The sequence below is a fragment of the Mus pahari genome, chromosome 7 (assembly GCF_900095145.1).
Source record: "Mus pahari chromosome 7, PAHARI_EIJ_v1.1, whole genome shotgun sequence".
Taxonomy (NCBI): Eukaryota; Metazoa; Chordata; class Mammalia; order Rodentia; family Muridae; genus Mus; species Mus pahari.
Genome location: NC_034596.1, coordinates 83,597,144 through 83,616,448, shown reverse-complemented (window position 1 = coordinate 83,616,448; position 19,305 = coordinate 83,597,144). Strand labels below are relative to the sequence as shown.

The 19,305-nt window shown below is 47.0% G+C and overlaps 1 protein-coding gene across 7 annotated transcripts in view; it reads right to left on the bottom strand.

The window, feature by feature from the left end:
• Positions 1-19,305, bottom strand: part of Adck1 (aarF domain containing kinase 1) — a 95,422-nt gene that overhangs the window by 8,163 nt on the left and 67,954 nt on the right. For all 7 annotated transcript variants that reach the window (XM_029540972.1, XM_029540973.1, XM_021202140.2 and 4 more), the window contains 2 exons: positions 11,688-11,846; positions 8,455-8,571 (listed from right to left, as the gene is read on the bottom strand). In XM_029540972.1, coding sequence (XP_029396832.1) covers positions 8,455-8,571; positions 11,688-11,846 — 276 coding nt within the window. The remainder of the gene's footprint in view (positions 1-8,454; positions 8,572-11,687; positions 11,847-19,305) is intronic.

Sequence of the window (19,305 nt, the reverse complement as noted above, 5' to 3'; positions counted from 1 at the left end):
AGAAAGGAAGAAAGAAAGAGAAAGAAAGAAAGAAAGAAAGAAAGAAAGAAAGAAAGAAAGAAAGAAAGAAAGAAAGAAAGAAAGAAAGAAAGATACAAACATAATCAGCACCAAGTTACAAGATCAAGAATGGTCAAGTGTGGTGGCATTGACATAATTTCAGCACTTAGGAGCCTGAGATGGGAGGACTGAAAATCCAAGGCTAGCCTGAGCTATAAAAGACTTGATTAAAGAGTAATCCTGCATCTGAACACTGCTACCATCCTTCCTGTGCTCAGAGTGTAAGTACAGTTATGACCCCCACACACATCAACTCTGCAGACAAGAGACTGAGAACACAGAGGCTAAAGCTTTTCATGGCACAGCCCTGTTTCTTCAAAGCAGGTACAAACCCCAGCTGCTTAATTAACTATTCCTTTCTATACAGGGGCACCTCTCCCTTGAGACCGTTAAGCAGCTACTTATACTTCTGGATTCAGTAAGTACTAACTCTCACAGGTAGCCGCACGAGTGAACGTACACGTCACAGGGCCTGGGATCCAGTGACCTTTCGTAGGTACCCCTGTGGTAGTCATCACTGGTTCCTGTAGTGATGAAGATGCTGAAGCCACTGCCCTACAACACCAGCACTCTGACTCCGGAAATCTACCTTGGGACTCTGTCATCCTCATTAGGACTTTGCCCTAGGTCGAATTTCAGACTCATTCTGAGATGGCAGGGGTTCCAGGACCACTGTTTTCTGTTTCCTGGAAGATGGGTCTCAGCCAAAGCAGGTCCTGAAAAGCCAGCCAGTTCCCCACCTCTGTGCCACCAAGAATCCTTTTTGTTAGGCTTCTTGGAGCTCCTCAGAGCTACGCTTCAGAAGGCCGTATCTGACAAACCGATTCCATTTATTAAGTAATCATTCATTTTTATTTGTCAAGGACGCATATAAAGTCCAATCAGGGCTCCTGATCAGCCCAAGATAAGCAGTGCAGCCAGACTGCGCTGACGGAATTCCAGTCAAAATGTGGAGAAGTGACATTTCATTTAGTCTGGGCAAACCTGTCACAGGGAGATGTATGATCTCCCTTAAGCTTTCTGAAATATTGTTAATCGCTCTGGGGCCCTTATTTCTACAATGAAAGATGGCCCCCAGGGGCATGGTGAATAGTGGTGGGGAGGGCTCTATCCCTTAGGGATGGTCTTTCATTGGGCAGGTGGGGGTATTGCCAACTACTACCACATATTTGAGTGGAGCCACCAGAAAGTGTGTGTGTGCATGTGTGTTTGTGCACACACTTACACCATTTCTACACCCCTCAGCCAGCTGCCACTCGGAGGCCTTCCTACTTGGGAGCTTCTCTGGGTGTTTAGTTCAGCCAGATGTCACCAGACCCCGACAGGTGTAGAAGACAGAGCAAGGAGCAGGAGCTGGCTGATGCCAACAGCTCTGCGCTGAAGCTATCTTGGAGCTGCCACTTTGGGCATGGGTGACCTGAGAGATAAGCCACCCTGGCCCTCCATCTCCATTAGCACTGAAGTGGGACTAAAGTCACCTGTCCAACCTCCTCGCAGGGCAAACTCAGGATTCAAAGTCAAATACCATTACCTAGGAGAAAACCAGTACTCGATGTTCGACACACAAATGTCACTGTTTTGGCTTTTCATTGCTTTAGACATGGAGGAAAAGGCATACGTGTTACTATTAAGTGTAACTGTCAGCATTATGAACGAAGCTCCTAAACACAGGGAGACTGGTGTGCCCAAGGCAGGATGACAGGGCTGCTTCTAAAACAACTGCGAGGGAGCCGGGACTTACTCAGAGCACTTACACAGAAAGAACGGAGAATTCCTGGATGAAATGTGAACTGCTCATTGTCCTATGAGCTCTTAAGAAAGAAATATCAATCTTTAGGACAGCAGTTCTCAACCTGAAGGTCACAACCCCTTCAGGAGTTGAATGGAATGACCTTTTTATAGAGGTCACCTAAGACCAATAGAAAACACAAATATTTACTAAATTACAATTCATAAGAGTAGCAAAATTACAATTATGAAGTAGCAACGAAAATAATTATATGATTGGGGGTCACCACAACATGTATTAAAGTGTACAAAACAGTCTCAGATGTTGGAAGGTTGGGAACCACTCTTTTAGGGTTATCTTTTCTCCTGGGCAGTAACTATTTGTACCTCAACTGGAAAGAGCTACAGTTTGATGCATGCCTTTGGTCTGAGCTCATAGTTTTTTTTTTTTTTTTTATTTTTTTTTTTTTTATTATTTTCTTTATTTACATTTCAAATGCTATCCCGAAAGTTTCCCATACCCCTCCCCCCACCTCTGTTCCCCTACCCACCCACTCCCACTACTTGGCCCAGGCCTTGCCTTGTGCTAGGTCATATAGAGTTTGGAAGACCAAGGAGCCTCTATTCCCACGTATGGCCGATTAGGTCATCTTCTGCTACATATGCAGCCAGAAACACAAACCCCGGGGGTACTGGTTAGTTCCTGTTGTTGTTCCACCTACAGGGTTGCAGCCCCCTTCAGGTACTTGGGTACTTTCTCTAGTTCCTCCATTGGGGACCCTGTGTTCCATCCAGTAGCTGGCTGTGAGCATCCATTTCGGTGTTGACCAGGTACTGGCATAGCCTCACAAGAGGCTGCAATAACAGGGTCCCTTCAGCAGTATCTTGCTGGCATGAGCATTAGTATCTAGGTTTGGTGGCTGATGATGGGATGGACTCCCGAATGGGGTACTCTCTGGATAGTCCATCCTTTCATCTTAGCTCTAAATTTTGTCTCTGTACCTATAACCTTTCATGAGAGTTATGTTCCTTATTCTAAGGAGGAATGAAGTATCCACAAATGGTCATCCTTCTTGATTTTCTTCTGTTTTCCATAATTTGTCTTGGATATTCCAAGTTTCTGGGCTAATATCCGCTTATCAGTGAGTACATATCTAGTGACTTCTTTTGTGATTGGGTTACCTCACTAAGGATGATATCCTCCAAATACATCCATTTGCCCAAGAATTTCATAAATTCATTGTTTTTAATGGCTGAGTAGTACTCCATTGTGTAAATGTACCACAGTTTCTGTATCCATTCCTCTATTGAGGGACATCTGGGTTCTTTCCAGCTTCTGGATAGTTCTTGATAACAAACACAAAGAAAAATCCATTTCCCTAGAAATCAAAAGTCTTGGGGGAGGGGAGGGGAGGTGGAACTGGCATTTCTGGTTGAACTACACTTAAGAACAACTTCAACAGAGCATGTCGCACTTGTGGCCCTATTCTCTTAATTTGGGGTGAATTCTCTTTGCATCTTGCCAAACCAGGCTGACCGCACTGATGGGTAGTAGCGCATTTTGTTAAGTAGCCCATGATGAGCCAAGCCCTGCTCCAGGGACTTAGCCATTCTCTCCAAGAAACAGCTGAAGGGGGTGAGACAAAGTCAGGAGGAAGCCACTGGTCACTGGCTCAGTAGTCAGTGACATTGATCCATCAGGTGATCTCACTCCAGGCCTCCTGCCTCTCCACTCCAGGGAAGCTTTCCCAGAAGTTGACTTCTGAGGGACCTTGGCATCCAGTAAGATGTCTGCCTGAAGAAAAGGATGTTGGTAGAAAATTCTGGCTGGGTGACTCACCCAGTCCACACCTCTAAGCAAAGGCACAGGACAGCGCTCTTTACTAAGAAGCTATGGAGAAGTCTGAATTGTTCCTTGTGAAAAGAATGTGCCATTCATATGGGATTCCATTAATTACAAATGCCTTTCTTCTCTAACAGTGGGGGAGAGGGAAAAACCAGGACCCATAAAAGGCTGAGTAAAGAATTAATTGAGTAAATAATATTTAAATCAGGGAGTTATTTTGGGGACTTTTCTCCAGGCCTGAATTGGCTGAAAGTAGTTTAATTGGTCTATAATTGTGTGAATTAATTCATTCCTACCCCAAGGAAAAGTCTATGTGCGTTCCTGGGTGGGGGCGTCTCCGACGCAAGGCCCATGTTTGTGAGAGGAAAGCAAGGCTGCTGTTGTGGCATCTGTCCCCAAAGCCTGCCAGAGTCTCCACACAGACCATCCTGCTGCCTGGGACATCCATTGTGCCATCATGCTCTTCCTGTCCCCAGGCACAAACACTGGGATCTAGAGACTGCAGGCGTCTCCGGCTGCCCGGTGCTGCAGGCAACATATTCGTGGTTCACGGTGAGCTCGGATGGGGGAGCTAGGAGATGATATCTCTCACCACCCAGCTGGGACAGGAAGAGAGGTGCCAGTGGGTCACAGAAGAATGAGGGGTAACTCTGATGGTGGCACTTGGAAGCCTCCTGTTTAGACTTAAACCTTAAACACCCCAAGTCTTAATCACCCCCCCCCACAGTGATGCTTTCAGTGCCTGGCCCCCAGCTTGCAGCATTATTTGGAAGGAGACAAGGAGACGGAGCTTTTCTCACGTGGGGCCTGGCTGGTAAAACGAGGTCATTTCAGGTGATAAGGTAATGCCCGCTGCTGGTTCTGGCCATATGAAGACTCTCTGTGTCATGGCCCTATCCATAGACAGAACCACTCCAACCGACATGGCTTCCCTGCCAGGGTGGGTGCGACTTTTTGATGATAAACTCATCCTCAAGTCACTTCTTTAACTACAGTTAGGTATCTTGTAACAACAAGAAAATCAATGCAGCTTCTTTAATCGGGCCTTACCAGGCACAAGCATGGCGAGGCGAGAAAGCCTGTGGATCTCTACTAGAGATGCTCTGTAAGGTACCCCAAGTCCAGAGGAGTCAAAGGTGAGTCCCTGGGATCACGGGCCGTCAGACACCCAAGAGGAAGGAACTCCAGTTGGCACCTGGTGTCTCCTCTCTAGGCTGACAACTCAACCTGCACAGATCCATACTCCTCCACCTTGCTTGGGTCACTGTAAAAAGCCAGAGAAAGGATTCATCTCTCCCTGTTTCCCCTGCCCTTTGACAAAGACTGTCCTGGTGGCACCAAGGACATCCAAGAGATGGAGTTTCTGTGTCATTGTGTATTGAGCATATACATCAGGCTCATCACTGTGCCAACTGAGCTGTGCTTCAGTTGTCAAACCATCTCTAGGTCACCCATGGTCAACTGCAGAAGGGGAAACCAGGGTTCCTAAAGAAGAGCAACCTCACAGCAGAATGGCTGACAAATGACAGAGCCTGCACTGGACTCCAGAAAACTCCTTTGGTCCAACCAATCAATACCTCTGCTGTGAGAAAACAAAGAAATCCCCAGGAACTACCTGGGGACTCCACTAATACCCATGAGCATCCTAGAGTGATGGGGTTAGCGAAAAGAAACTGTTTTCCTTCTAGTGATTTCAGGAATTGGGTCTTCAGCATCTTCGGATTCCAACCAGCTAGAAGGGCCAGGAGGTTGGAATGATGCTGAGCACAAGTGAGAAGTCCTATTCTGCCCACATGGAGCAGTGACAGAAGCAAAGGTAATCAGGGGAAAGGGAGTGGCTTCAGCTTTTCTGAATTGATGGCACTACATGCCAATCAAGCACATCCAAGTCTACGCACTCACAGGCCAGAGACAGAGGACAGGAGGGGACAATGGTTCTCAAGGATTTTATGGAGGAAGAGACCTCTGTGAGTGATGCCCTCATGAATTACGAATTAGGAAAATGTTCTGACATGACTGTATTGCTTATAAAGCTCGCGTGGTAGCATCCGTCACACAGCAGAAAGGACTTGGCCTCCTATCTCAAGAACTTGATTCAAGGCCACCAGAGCAGTGAATGGCAAAGCCAGGAATCCTCAGGTGCCCAGCCTGTCTAGCACCAGGTCTCTTGGAAGCCCCATGCTTGGTTCTGTCACATTTCTATTCTAGCACAAGTGGCAGTGCCTGCACAAAGTAGGTACTCAAAACATATGCTGAAAGGTGACTCAGATCCTTCACTGTTCCTACAATGACAGGAATGGATTTTAGAGTTACTGCAAGAAGTAAACACAGTCAGGGCTTGGGGCTACATGAAGAACAAAGCCACAGGCTCCACTCCCTTGCAGACGCCTTCAAAATGACTTCAGAGAGAAAGAAGAGCCAACAGGCCCAGCACAAGAAGAGCAGAAGGCATAGCCGCAGCAGCCAGTGTGAGACAGGAGGACCACGGCCTGGGACAGATGCGGACAAGTGGTAACAGAGCAAAGGCTGAGGATCCTTGAGCCAGCTACAGGTGCTCTGTGACTGTGATCTCAACTCCAAAGAGGCTCAGTACCTGGCACCTCTGCAAACAGATTTTGAGGGTCCTAAAAGGAAAGATGAGTTAGAAGGTTTCAAGGGTTTGAGCTAACTCCTAAATCCATCCCCACTCTAACAGAAGTTTGCTCCCTGGAGAGTGAAAGGACAGATTCCACAGTTCTCCTCTACCTGGGATTCTGATGACCAGGGCTGAATCCAAGACCATGTAATTATGGCCCTCTTTTCCAACTGCCTCTCTCCCTAAGGAAATACATTGCTGGTGGTATCTGTCCCCAGGGCCTCAGGATCCAGTGAGCCTTCATAGACAGGTGATATCTGCCCATCAGGTCCCCTGCACCTGTCCCTACTGCCCTGTACTACCAATTCAGTCACCTTTCTCTTGGCTAATTTCATGCCAATTAAGCCAGGCCTCAGCTACAGCAGAGTCTTCAACACACACTTCCTGAAATTCAATTAACCTTCGATACAGGTCTTACACACGATAGTCCTCTGTGGCTAGAAGAAGCCCCAGCTGCCTGCAGAAGACTCCCACATAACCTTTGCTTGTAATGAGATCAATGGAAATTGCTGTCACCATCTCCTAAAGTTTCTTGTAAATATGATCCTGGATGTATATCCTACCATGGTCAGGCTCCAGCAGGTTGCTGGCTACTGGTAAATCCTGGAAGGTAGGTCTTGCCTGTACAAATTCGGGTGAGCATGAATAGCGCAAGGGCTTTATACTGGAGTGAGATCCTCTGCAGCCTCACTTGGACACTCTGCAACCCTTCTTCTCATCCCAGGTTCTCATGTGTGACCAGGGGTGGTTCTCAGGAATCTGCATAGCTATACACACTCCTCCAATGCTCCTGAAACAGATGGCTCTTGAGACAGTCAGTGCTCACTAAGCCACAGAGTCACTGGTCTATAAAATATTCAAATACAAAGGGTCCTTAATTGGAGGTCAGCTGGTCCATCACCTCCACTAAGAGAGGGCCAGAGAGGCAGGACTGCCTTACTTCATTCTTGAAAAATTAGAAGTCTACTAAGGTCTCTCCATCTGGATACTGGCTTTTCCCAGTGGCAGGGATAAAGAGGCTCAGACTCACAGAGGGTCCACCCTGCCCAGAGTCCACTAGTCTCCAGCTGGCTTAGTCACAAGCAAGCCACAATATCAGTACACATACTCATGTGTTTACACTTGCCCTGGAAAAATCAGAGCCCCCTCTAATGAGATGCCATTACAGCCTTAGCTTGCTAGATCCAAAGAAATGAGTGGATGGGGGTGGCCCCTGGACTAGAAGTCCATCTCTAGCAGGAGAGACCAGTGATGACTCAGGGCAAAGATGCTGGGTCCAATTAGCAGGCAGAGGCTCTGCTTCCTTTTAGGGAGACTCTAGAGCTGACCTCCCAGTGGGACCAGCCAGTCCCCCACTGCAGCCAGATTCTGTGAGCTACCCAAGCTCCATTTATTCTCCTCCCTAGCCTAGGAGCTGAAAGCAAGGGCAACAATTGGATATCCTCAGTGTTTTGCTAACAAAGGGACCTATTCAGCCTTCCTGCTGCCAATTTCCTGACAGTTACTGATTAGCCACAAGTGGCTGCAAGTTCTACTGTGGACCCACATGGGTCTGTGGGAGGGAGACAGAGAAGATGGAGGAGAAAGGACCTGGGTTCTAATCCTGGTTATATTATAATCCCCACTGAGGAGCTAGCTGATAATGTCTGACTCCACCATGGGGGTTCTGAACACCCAGACCCTGCGCATGAAAGAGACTGTATTAACGATGGATGTGGGTGGGAAAAGTACAACTCCCTCATTCCTAGGGGCCCTGTGGTGACCAAGAAGCAGAAGGTTGGGGACAAAACCTGGTCCACTAGCCAGTGTCCCTGATACCAGGGGAACAGGAGGTAAAGACACAACTCCATCTTCTTTCTCCCTTGCTCTATGAAGCTGATGCGGCGACTGCAGTCCTCTAGGTCGGGGTGGGAGTTGACGAATGTGCTCTAGTTGATGAATGTGCTCTATGCTGCTCGCTCATCTGCACGGACTTAGCGGCTGGGAGCAAAGAAGCCAGCAGCAGCCTCAGCTCAGGGAGGTGTAGGTCCAAGGCTGGATGGGAAAACCTGGGAGAACTCTCCCTGACAGATGCATAATCCTTTTAAAGGAAGCAGGCCAGGCTCTAGGTTCTCAGAACGCAGGCCTAGGCAAGCAGTCCCCAACCACACCCTGTCCCTCTGTCCTAGCACCGGCCCCACCTCACCTCATTCACATCGATCTGGTTCTTCTCCATGTAGGCCCTGTCGTTGACCTGACCTCCCTCTACAAATTCCATCAGGAGCACCCTCTTGGTAGACAGTTCCCAGTGGATCTGGGGAACCTGCGGAAGGAAAAAGTGTGTCACATCAGAGGAGGAGGCTGTGGGCAGGACCATCCCCTAGTAAAATGCTGGGGGCCAGGCAGGGGGACGTACTGCTTTCTGGATGGAGCCATTGCCAGAGGGAACTGGGGTGAGGGCTAGGCAGCCGCCTCAGCCAGGCAGCCCTTACAGCGGAACTCCTTCACAAGCCCTTTACAAACGTGGGAGCAAGTTCCTCAATCCCCCACTGCCATTCCCTAGACCCCTGACCTTCCACATCCCTCACCTCTCACCCCTACCCACCTCCATCTTTCCGTGAGCCACACACTATAATAGAAATGGGTACTTGGGAAAGAAATGTTCCTACCTGGAAACTGCTATTATTAAGACCTTAACTAGAAACGTTCACTGCAGGCTCATCATGCTGTAGAGCCTGGTCTTCAGCTACTGGTGGTATTTTGAGAGGTTTGGGAACTTTTAGGAGGTAGGTCCTGGCTGGTGGAAGAAGGCCAGGCCTTCTGGAGGTGGGCCTCTAGGTACAGGAGCCCAGCCCTGTATCTGAAAGTTCCATTTCCTGGACCCGTGACAGAAAGAGCTTCCAGTATTCCCTTCTCAGTCACAAGCTCCACACTGACTTCACCACCATGATGAGTGAAACCCTCTGAAGACATAAGCCGGAACAAATCTTTCCTTCCTTAGGCTGTTTCCATCAAGTATTGTGGTCGGTGTTGCACACATAGCTAATACCAGTGCTAAGAGCTGCTTCCCTCTGCCTCTCCCTCCATCAGACCCTTGCTTGGTCCTAACCCTGCTACAGTTTCTGCACCTGGGAAATAGTCCTCCTGAAGTCAGAGCTCGGCCTCCTACTTGCTGTATTGACTATGGATACATCGTAACTTCTGTGAGATCTAGTGCCACCCTAGTAAGATGAGGTGGGTGGCTATAGAAGAGCCTGCTTTACCTCACGCACCACTGGCATGGAGAGAAGACAAGTGTCCCACACAGGACCAGATGCTGAGCTATTGGTCAAACAGTGGCTGTCCTGTGACAGCTACGCAATGACCCATGAGGGTCCTGATCCACCTCAGAGCTGAGTCAGCGCTCACACACTCATGCACACATCATGCACACATCATGCAAACATCATGCACACATCATGCAAACATCATGCAAACATCATGAAAACATGCAAACATAGTTGTCTCTGTGATTCAGAAATGTTTCAAACAAGAACTACACAGTTTGATGTGCAGGCTTTAAGCCACGCTGTCTCCACCCTAACCCTGCTTCTGCCCCTTACTATGTCAACCTACACTAATGACTGGTTCACTTGGGACTTCTGCTTCCCCACCCCAATTTTGAACCCCAGGGTTCAAAATGGTACCTCCTTTGTGAGGCCACTATATGGATTAAAGGGTAAATATATGTGAAACACTTTTAGGAGTGTCTAACACATTAAAGGTCCTCTCCACTCGAGCTTTTATCTATACCGGTTTCAAACCTATGCTTAGACAGTTTCTCCTTTCCTTCCTGTCCTCAACTATCCCTCAGGTTAATCACAAGCCTGAATGCCTGGCACAGCCCTATTCCACGCATGCTCAGATCCGTACTGTTCAGTCTGGCTGCCCTTCACCTTCTCCTAGCCTCCTCTCTATTTTATTCAGAGATGGGCTGAGACCCAAAGATTTACTGTGAAGGGTCGAGGATATTAAACTCCCCTTAAGCACTGGAAGAGGCCTCACACATGAGAGGCAAACTCGTTGCTGAGACTTAATTACGCACAGATGTTGTGATGGGGTGCCAGCATGCAAGAGCAATCTATCCACAGTTTTTAAAGCTGAGCTGGGTTCACCGTGCAGAATTTGCTTCCTGCTTATGATGTGCTTAGGCAAAATTAATTACTTAGGAGCCTTCGTTCCTCCATTGTCTTAGGGATGGTATGTGAGTTCTGGCAGCAGTGGGTCAGATCAGTATGTTAATTATTTACCAATTTGGCATCCTTGTTTCAAAAAATCTGTGTTGTTATTATTACTATTATTACATGTCTTGGTCTGGCAGTTGCTAGTTGGCTCCAGCCAGAGGATGATTCTGCTGTTTCCATGGAAACGGTGGAGGAGATTGTTGGGTTTGTCTGGCTCGGCACTCTGGCACTAAGGGGCACCTCTGCCAGGTTAAAGGTGGCAGAAACTCTGAGGTGAGCAGCAGACACAGAGTCAGAGAGCCTGAGCTAAAACTGGAACTCTACCCAAGACACAGCCGTGTACAGGGATGGGCTGGAAAAGGGGTCGCCATCAGGATGTGTCAGCATTCTGTCAGTACTACAGGGCCTGACACACTGAAACGCTCGCTTACTGAAAACTGCATTCTCCTCTCTGCAGTCAGCCCTTTTTGGAGGCCTTCTGAGCTCCCTGTCCTGGGTAGATTAAGCGTTTCCTCATGGGAAACCACCAAAATAAATATGAAGGTCCACTGTGTGCAAAACACTTTGTAAGACAGGCAATAATGTATCTGCTTGCTCCCATTAAGTGGGAAGTTTCTAGAGTGGCGCCAACAGGGACCTCCCACAACACACCAAGAGATCAAGAAAATAATAAATATAGGATAAGGAAGAAGAAAATTGGTATGTGCAAGTGAACACACATTGAGGCCCTAAAGCCTTATACTTCTTTTTCTGTGTCACTGCGGAGGTTATATGCCTGTTTCTCTGGGGAGCCCCGAGGTTTCTGCTGTATAGTTCTGCATACCATAGTGCTGTCTAGAAACACTGTTGTAACAAAACTGTGTACTACAGGAGCAAATGTAACATGCATCTTTGGAGCAGGATCAGAGTACTGAAGTGTTAGCTGTCACCGTCGCTCACTGCATGTTCTATGGAGGCACAGGCCCATGGGGTACTCAGTGTTGATTATGCAATGAACAGCTGTTCACTTGCCTGGCAGGTCAACAATCATATTAGGGTTCTTTCTTTTGGAAATTGCCTTCAAGGGCTTTCATATGGGTCTCCAATTACAAATCACTCACCTTAAGTAAGAAACTTTGACAAAGAGATGTCCCAACTCACTCCCTCTATGTAGGGACAGCCAGGGCTGGGGCCCAACCGACCCCTGCACTCATCCTCCACTGTCCCGCCCTCCTACCTTTAGGAAGTCAAAGTGCCTGAGCATGTGGGCCACTTTCTCCGCGTTCCTCCCTTCATTCAGGAAGTCCAACTCGAGAGGCAGGTTCTTCTTGGCTTCATCCACCAGCCACATGAATTCAAAATCTGGGAAAAGTTGCTTCACAGCCAGGACAAGCACCTGAAAGTCACCAAGCAACCTGTCAGCCAGTCAGCCCACTGCCCCCAGCACGGAGGGCACACTTCCTACCCTGTAGGGGGTGATTCTGTGCACTGCCTGTTCAGATGCTGATTATCAGGCCCAGGGATCGGGTTGCCGTCCTGACAGATTGGCACTGCCAAGCGTCTCCTGCCTTACTCTTGTGTAAAAACTGTTTTCTGTCACCTCTGGTTGGTTAATAAAGAGCTGATCAGCCAATAGCTGGACAGGAGAGAAAAGGTGAGACTTCCGATCCCAGTGAGTGGGGGTCCTGGGTGGAAGAAGGAGAGGAGGGAGGTCACCATGAAGGAGCTGCCATGAGAGGCTATGAGAGAGAGTCACCATGGAAAGGACGGACGGAACAGGAGCAGCCAGAGCAGGACTAAGATGGCAGGTGGCTGGGAAGTAGGCCAGGCTGGCACAGTTGTGTTAAAATAGATGAGAACCCTGTCCAACTAAAGTGCAAGAAGCTTTTTAATAAATATAGCAGGTCTCCATGTCATTATTTCACAGCAAGGGCAGGTGTAGAAAAGCCCTGAACTTTTACTCTGCGCCCTTCCTGGATCTCCCGCGAAGTACACATGGAAGAGGGGACTGTTCTCCTGGCCTCTGCCACAATAATTGTACCAAGTCCAAGATGTTAAGAAGCTAACAGCATCCAGACGTAACCTTGACGACTGTTGGCTAGGTACTGCCTGGCTGGGTACCCAGCATCTAGCTCCAAATACACACAATCATGGGAGACATGTAGGAACATGTCACGTCACTAATTGGGGCTCTAAGAGTTCCTGTGATTTCTTTTTTTTTTTTTTACAAATCTGTACAGTGAGGAAGCCTTGTTTACGGCAGCTTCCGTCATCTGTGCTGTGGCCATGCCCATATCTGTTCATATTTTTGTCATTGTTTTGTTGGTGATGGTGGTTGTCTGAGCCAGAGACTAAACCTAGGGCCTTGCGCATGGTAGGTGGGCAAGTCCTCAATAACTGACCAAAATCCCTAGGCAGAGCTGTTCTTGATCAACTTGTAAAGGGTAGAGAAGGTGTTTCCCACTGCAGCTGATACCTTCACTTGCTTCAGCCTCGAGGCTGTGATTGAAACAGTTGTGATACAGGTTGACTCAAGGTTCTGGCATCAGAAGTGCCCCATTTGAAATGTAAATAAAAAAAAAAAAAAAAAAAAAAGAAGTGCCCCAAGAACTGAAACTTCCTGAGTGCCCGAATTATATCACACATGGAAATGTTCACGCCTGACCTCATGACAGGCTGTATTCAAAAATGCAAGAGCACTAAAATTATTATATAAAATCTACCTTCAGGCTACAAGGTAAAATGTATATCAGACATAAATGTGTTCTGTCTTTAGACATGGGACCATCCCCAAGATGCCTCATTATATAGGTGCAAAATTCCATAATCCAAAAAAGCCCAAAACACTTCTGGCTCCAACCATTTTTTTTATAAGAGATATACTCACCCTGCCTTATTTTCTATGTTATCTGCATAAAATAAGACTTCATAATTTTAAAAAATCGGAATAAAGAAGCATCCAGACTTAACAAGACCAAGGCTCGCCCATCTAGATGAAGAATGCAGCATTTTGATACCTGGGTTCCCTGTGGATCCTTGAGTGATGAGACGACGGGGGTGGGGTGGGGAGTCTGACCTGGCATCTGGTATGGTTCTCATGATGTGAGTTAAACATCAGAGACAGAGGACAAGAGCCCAGTGGGAGGAGCAGGTTCCACAGGCGTAGTGAGCTTAGTGACAGTGTCCCCTCACTACCCACACTCCATTTCCAACCTCCAGAAGGACTCTCTGGACCCCCACTGACAGGCAGATTCTGTGCCTCCCTCCGATGGTGCTGGTTAGACACGTGAGAAAGAGAAAATTCAAAATCTATTGCAAACCCATCACCCAAAGGGCATGTGCTGCTTTGTTCGGAACCTTATGTCCTCTGTGATGTACCAGGTGCCATTCTGACAACCATCACATAGGGTTACCATGGTCAATTTCTAACAAAACCAATTTTAATTACACTGGGCCATTGTCTAATTTCTTTTTGGTCTTGTCTAGTCACTCATGGGCTAGACCTGTGACCTTACACCAACTGACTTCATTTGTTGTTTCTGTTTGTGTCTCATGGAACACCACGCAGCGGGCCAGGGTACTGTGCATCAGATCCAGGTACCTGGACAGAACAGCCTACATAAACGGCATCTCATCAGCTATCCTCAGATGACCCTCAGCTGCCACTGAAGTAGGGACAGAGCAAGTGCACAAAAAATAAAAGTGTCTGTCGCAGGACTAAGCCCAGCCTGGGGGCATCAGGACCACTGAAAGCGGCTGAATTCCTCTCTCTGAGTCCATGTTCGGACAAAAACCAAACCAAACCAAAAACAAAAACAAAGAAAACCAACAACCAACCAACCAAACAAACAAACAAAAAAATCTTTAAGGCTTTTTGCTCAGGTCTAGATGCTCAGGAGAAAGGCTCAGGAGAGGCCCAGGAAAGCAGCCCATGAGTTACCTAACTTGTACAATCAGCACTTGACCTCTTGAGCCAAACTGGGGTCTACATAGGGTGGCCTATGGAAGCCTACACAGGTCTATGCTGGGGGGAGCTGCTGACCAAGCAGCCGTTGCTCACTGTTTTCTATAGTTCATGCTATTTATGAAAATTTTAATTATCCTTAATATCCAAGCATACTGAAAGGTATTTTAAAGGTTTTTCCATCACTAATCATTCATATAATTAGCCAATCCTAATGCTATTGGTCACCATTAGTACTCTATGCCATTCATCACAAAGGCAGACACTTTATTAATATTCATTGCTAGTACCTAATTAGCACATTAATCCATAACCCCAAACCTTCACAGCACTCGGAGATCTGGTTCCAAGTCACTCACTGTGGGTGGTGAGTCCCACAGTGGTCACACAGGCCCTCTTACCAAGGGAGAATACAGAAACCCTGTGGGCATCCAAACCTGCAGATGATATAGCCCTTTATTTCCTGTTCTTTTCTATACATAAAAGCTTATAATTCATAAATGAGGCATAGCAAGTAGAAAAATACAAAGCAATTATAACAATATGCTATAATAAAAGTTATACTGATGCAGTCTCTCAAAATTGTGCTCTCTTTTTGTGCTGAAATGATGTTGGGTTGGCTGTAGGTAGCTGAATCCCAGATAACTAAAAATTCTGAAAAAAAAAAAAAAAATCAAGCTGGAAAAAAAAAAAAAAAAAAAGCATCTATTCTTCAAATGAGAGGTTTGCAGGCCAGTAAGAGGCCTCAGTGGGCAAAAACACTCACTGCGCATCCTGATGGCTTGACTTCAATGCCCAAAATCCACAGTGGAAGGGGAGACCCTGACCTCCACACAAGGCCACACAAGGCTATGCCATGCCCGCACACTTTCTCTCTCTCTCTCTCTCTCTCTCTCTCTCTCTCTCTCTCTCTCTCTCTCTCTCTCTCTCTCTCTCTCTCTCTCTCTCTCTCTCTCACACACACACACACACACACACACACACACTATGCACATACCAGTTTGAGAGAAAACCAGAAATCTCGCTGTGACAACGGGTCACCCTCCCCCATGTCAGGTGGTCAATTCACATTCTGTTAATAGTTACAAAGCCTAGGAAGTGCACTTCCTGGTTTTGCCCCTAGCTCAGGGGTTCACCAACCCCTGAGGCCCATTAGGTGAAGAGGAAGAAGGGAGGGGTCATGGGTAGCAGGGGTCACTTTCCCTGGCTTCTCTGCTTACTGTTCATCCATCCAAGTGCCTAGCCTAAGTGCATTCATTTTGGTTTCTTTTTGACAGCAGATGCTGCTAACGAAAATAAAACAGGTGTTATCTTCTGTTTGCCTTTTTAATTTTTTTCCCCAAAATGCACTTCCTCCATAAAATTCTCCCAGCAGCCAGCGTTCTCACCAGCAGCCAGCGCTTACTCAACACTCGCAGATGTTTATTGGACATTCACATGAATGAAAGAGTGAATCAGCAAATGAACACATGAATATTTCAAAGTATTCGGCATCTTCGAGACAATTACACGCACGGTTGAGTGATGGGAATGGTTTGGGTTTGGGGATTTGACTGGGCGAAGGGTTACCTCTGAGTTCCTGAGAACAGAGAATAGCTGAGAATTTCCTTTCAGATCTGGAGCCTGATAATCAAGATATAGTCAGTAATGCCTCCCTAAAGATAAAGTAATAAAAATAGAGTAAGACACTGTGGCCCATGCCTCTGATGTCAACAGAAAAGGGAGTGGAGGCAGAAGGATTGCTGTGAGTTCACAAACAATCTTGGTTACACTGAGATGCTATAACAAAAAAGAAAAGAAAAATACAGGTAATGAAATTATTGCCCTATATAATAACTGCCTCACAGTAGAGAAAAATCAATTGTAGTACAGACAAAAATACAAAAACAAGATCACATGGAAGTTTGAAAACCAGTGACAGTTATTTTATTTGTTTGTTTGTTATTTATTTACTGGGTTTGGGGAAGGTTGGTTTGGGATTTGTTTGTTTGTTTCTCTTTTGTTTTTTAGATAGGATCTCTATGTAGTTGGATATACTAGAGCTATGTAGTCCAGGCTGGCCTCAAACTCAGAGATTCTCCTGCCTCTGCCTCTCAAGTGCTAGAATTAAAACCATGCACCACCGGGCCTGGCCACAGGGACAGTTATTTATAATTCCCAAAGGAAAGAAATGAAAGCCAGTGTCACTTAAGGCCCACCCTGTGCCCCACCCTGTGCCCCACCCTGTGCCCCACCCTGTGCCAGCTCCACATTACAGGAGCTCCTCAGATCCACTCTCATTCGCCCATCCTGCCACTTCACAAAGAAGGACAGTGCTTCTAGGAGCCCCGAAAAACCCTGAAACGGTTCCTAATTACCTTGCCGGAATCTGAACCCAGGTTTTTCTCAGTCCTTTCTAGTCCTGCTTCATACAAGGCACTGTGAGCCTTGTATACAAAGGAAGCTTTGGTAAAGGGCAAAACACACTGGAGGCTCCTGTGACCAAATGCTATAAAAGGAACACTGCTCCATGCCTATCAGCGCATGGAGAAAAGGCCCACACTGATTTGAGCTGGGGAAGAGGTGCTGAAGAGGATGGACACTGCTCAGAGTGTGTAAACAGCCTGCCACTTGAAGGATCTTTTTCAAGTTAGAAAGCTCATGCCTTTTAGAACACAAAGATACAGAATAAACACAATTTCTCATGGGATGGCTAGCATTCCTGCATATTTATGTATCTGTTTCTTTTAATTATAATCAGCTGTTATATTTTGGTGCCGATACAGAATTACCTAGCCACCAGCTCAATCAGTACATTTAGGAAAGAAACAGGATGACAGACAGAGTGAACATGCTACCCAAAAAGTTAACAACAGGACTGTCACCAGTCATCCATCCCCTGGGAAAGGGCAAGTGACATCAAGCAATAGATCAGACACTGGCACTCAGGCTTGAGAGCTCTGCCTCAATGCATCTGACCACTTGGGGATTGTGGCACATGCACGGAGTGGCATTGGTCACGACTTAGATCCTTAGGAGGGTGACAGAGTAAGGGCTGTACCTCATCGGCTGCTGCAGAGCTCTACAGACCACGGCAGATGGAGACGGGTGGGGGCAGAGGGTAATGATAACACAGGATAGTGCTGGAGAACTGGGGACAAAGGACTCATCGCCAGCTTACAGCCCACCCAGTGCCACTCTGCTCCAGCAGTGAATATGGCCTGCTGAATTCCCAGCACCTAGGGTAGGAAAGAACTGCAGCACAAGCTGCAGGTGGAAAGATGGTGCCCGTCCCCTCAGCCCTTCCTGCTGAATCACTATTCCAATCTCGGGGCCCAATTAGTCTGGCTCCAAACAGCCACACAAATCAATAAGCGTCCCTAGCTGCGCATCTAGAAATGGAGTTACCCCAACTGCTCAGGGGACAGTATCGGGTGATAATGACAAAGCGGGAAAGCATCCTGGCTGCACCTCTCTCTCCTGGACAATGTCACCGGGGTCACCAGGACTGTAGATGTTGTGCTCGGAGTGACTCCCCTTTCTCGGGCATCTCTCTCCAATCTGTCCCAGAGATAGTCCCCATCCCCATGGGTCTGGTTTGCAGAAAACACCAAGCCTTAGGGTGGGATGTGTTCCTGGATACCAACCCAGGAGCCACTCCCCGACCTGTCTGGCTCAGCTGATACTGGTGCATCGTCCTGTCCATCAGGGAAGACAGGGATTCCCATTCAAGGCAATCTCATTTCTCTTGCCAGAACAATTAATGCCAGAACAGCCATGGTATCATTACTTCAAATGAGAAAACCCCTAGGGAACTAGTTGTGTTTTTGTTGTTGTTGTTGTTTGTTGTTTGAAAAGAAAGTAAGAGGGAGAGCAAGCCTTCTTTGGCATCTGGATGTCACCAGAGCTGTGCAGCTGTTTGGGATCGACAAGGGACACTATGTTAGAAGGACAAACCAGGAAGCTGAGGAAGCTACTGGACAACTAAAGATGGGAAGATCAGTCAACCTTGGGGCAGTGGGCATAGGTGCTTCTACACCTGAGAGAACGTGAGTATCCCATCTGCATCATCTCTCTATGGATACTCTATTTATTTTGTCCCAGTGGGGACAGCCAGTGGTCTTCAACTCTTCCTGTCCTCTGTCCTCATATGAGATGTATGTTCAGATTTATATGCCTGCCTTCCTAACAAAGCAAATATCCAGAGGCTAAGCCGATCAGTCCCTCTCTGTTTAGTAGGAATTAATCAGACTGACCTTCCTATGGTGAGATACAAGCCTGAAGGCGTACAATACCTGAAACTGGCATGGAAGAAAGCCCAGCAGTCTATGCAGATAAGCCAGACACCTACACCCGTCCATAGGCTTCTGAACCTAGTGTCCCCTAAGTGTAAATCATTCTCCTGCCACACAAATGAGAGCACCTTTCTAGAGTTTTGTCAGTCCTAAAATAAAGATATCACTTAGATCTGGACTTAGGAGAGAGAAAACAACAACAACAACAACAACAACAACCCTCGTTTCAAATGTAAACCAACATAAGCTTTCTAATTGAGATCTTGGTTTTCCAGTGGAGAAAGGAAGCCATGATGGGACTTTCCCACCTAGGACAGGGCCTGCTGGTCCTGCTGATGGCTGGGTGGGAAGCAGGATCAGACCTCCTATAGCTGCCCTCCTGGATCTCTGCTCTACCAGGGCTCCTAACCCTAACCCTCCCAGCTACTGCCAAGAGGACACAGTACGCTCTGCAGAGGACCTGCCATGCATACTTCCCAACAAAAGCATCCGATACTTTTACTACTGTTATCAACACTGGCTTTCTAGCCATCATTTCTTTTTTTTTTTTTTTTTTTTTTTTTTTTTTTTGAAAAGAGCAATCTAATGTTAACATAATATGACTTTTACATTCAAAG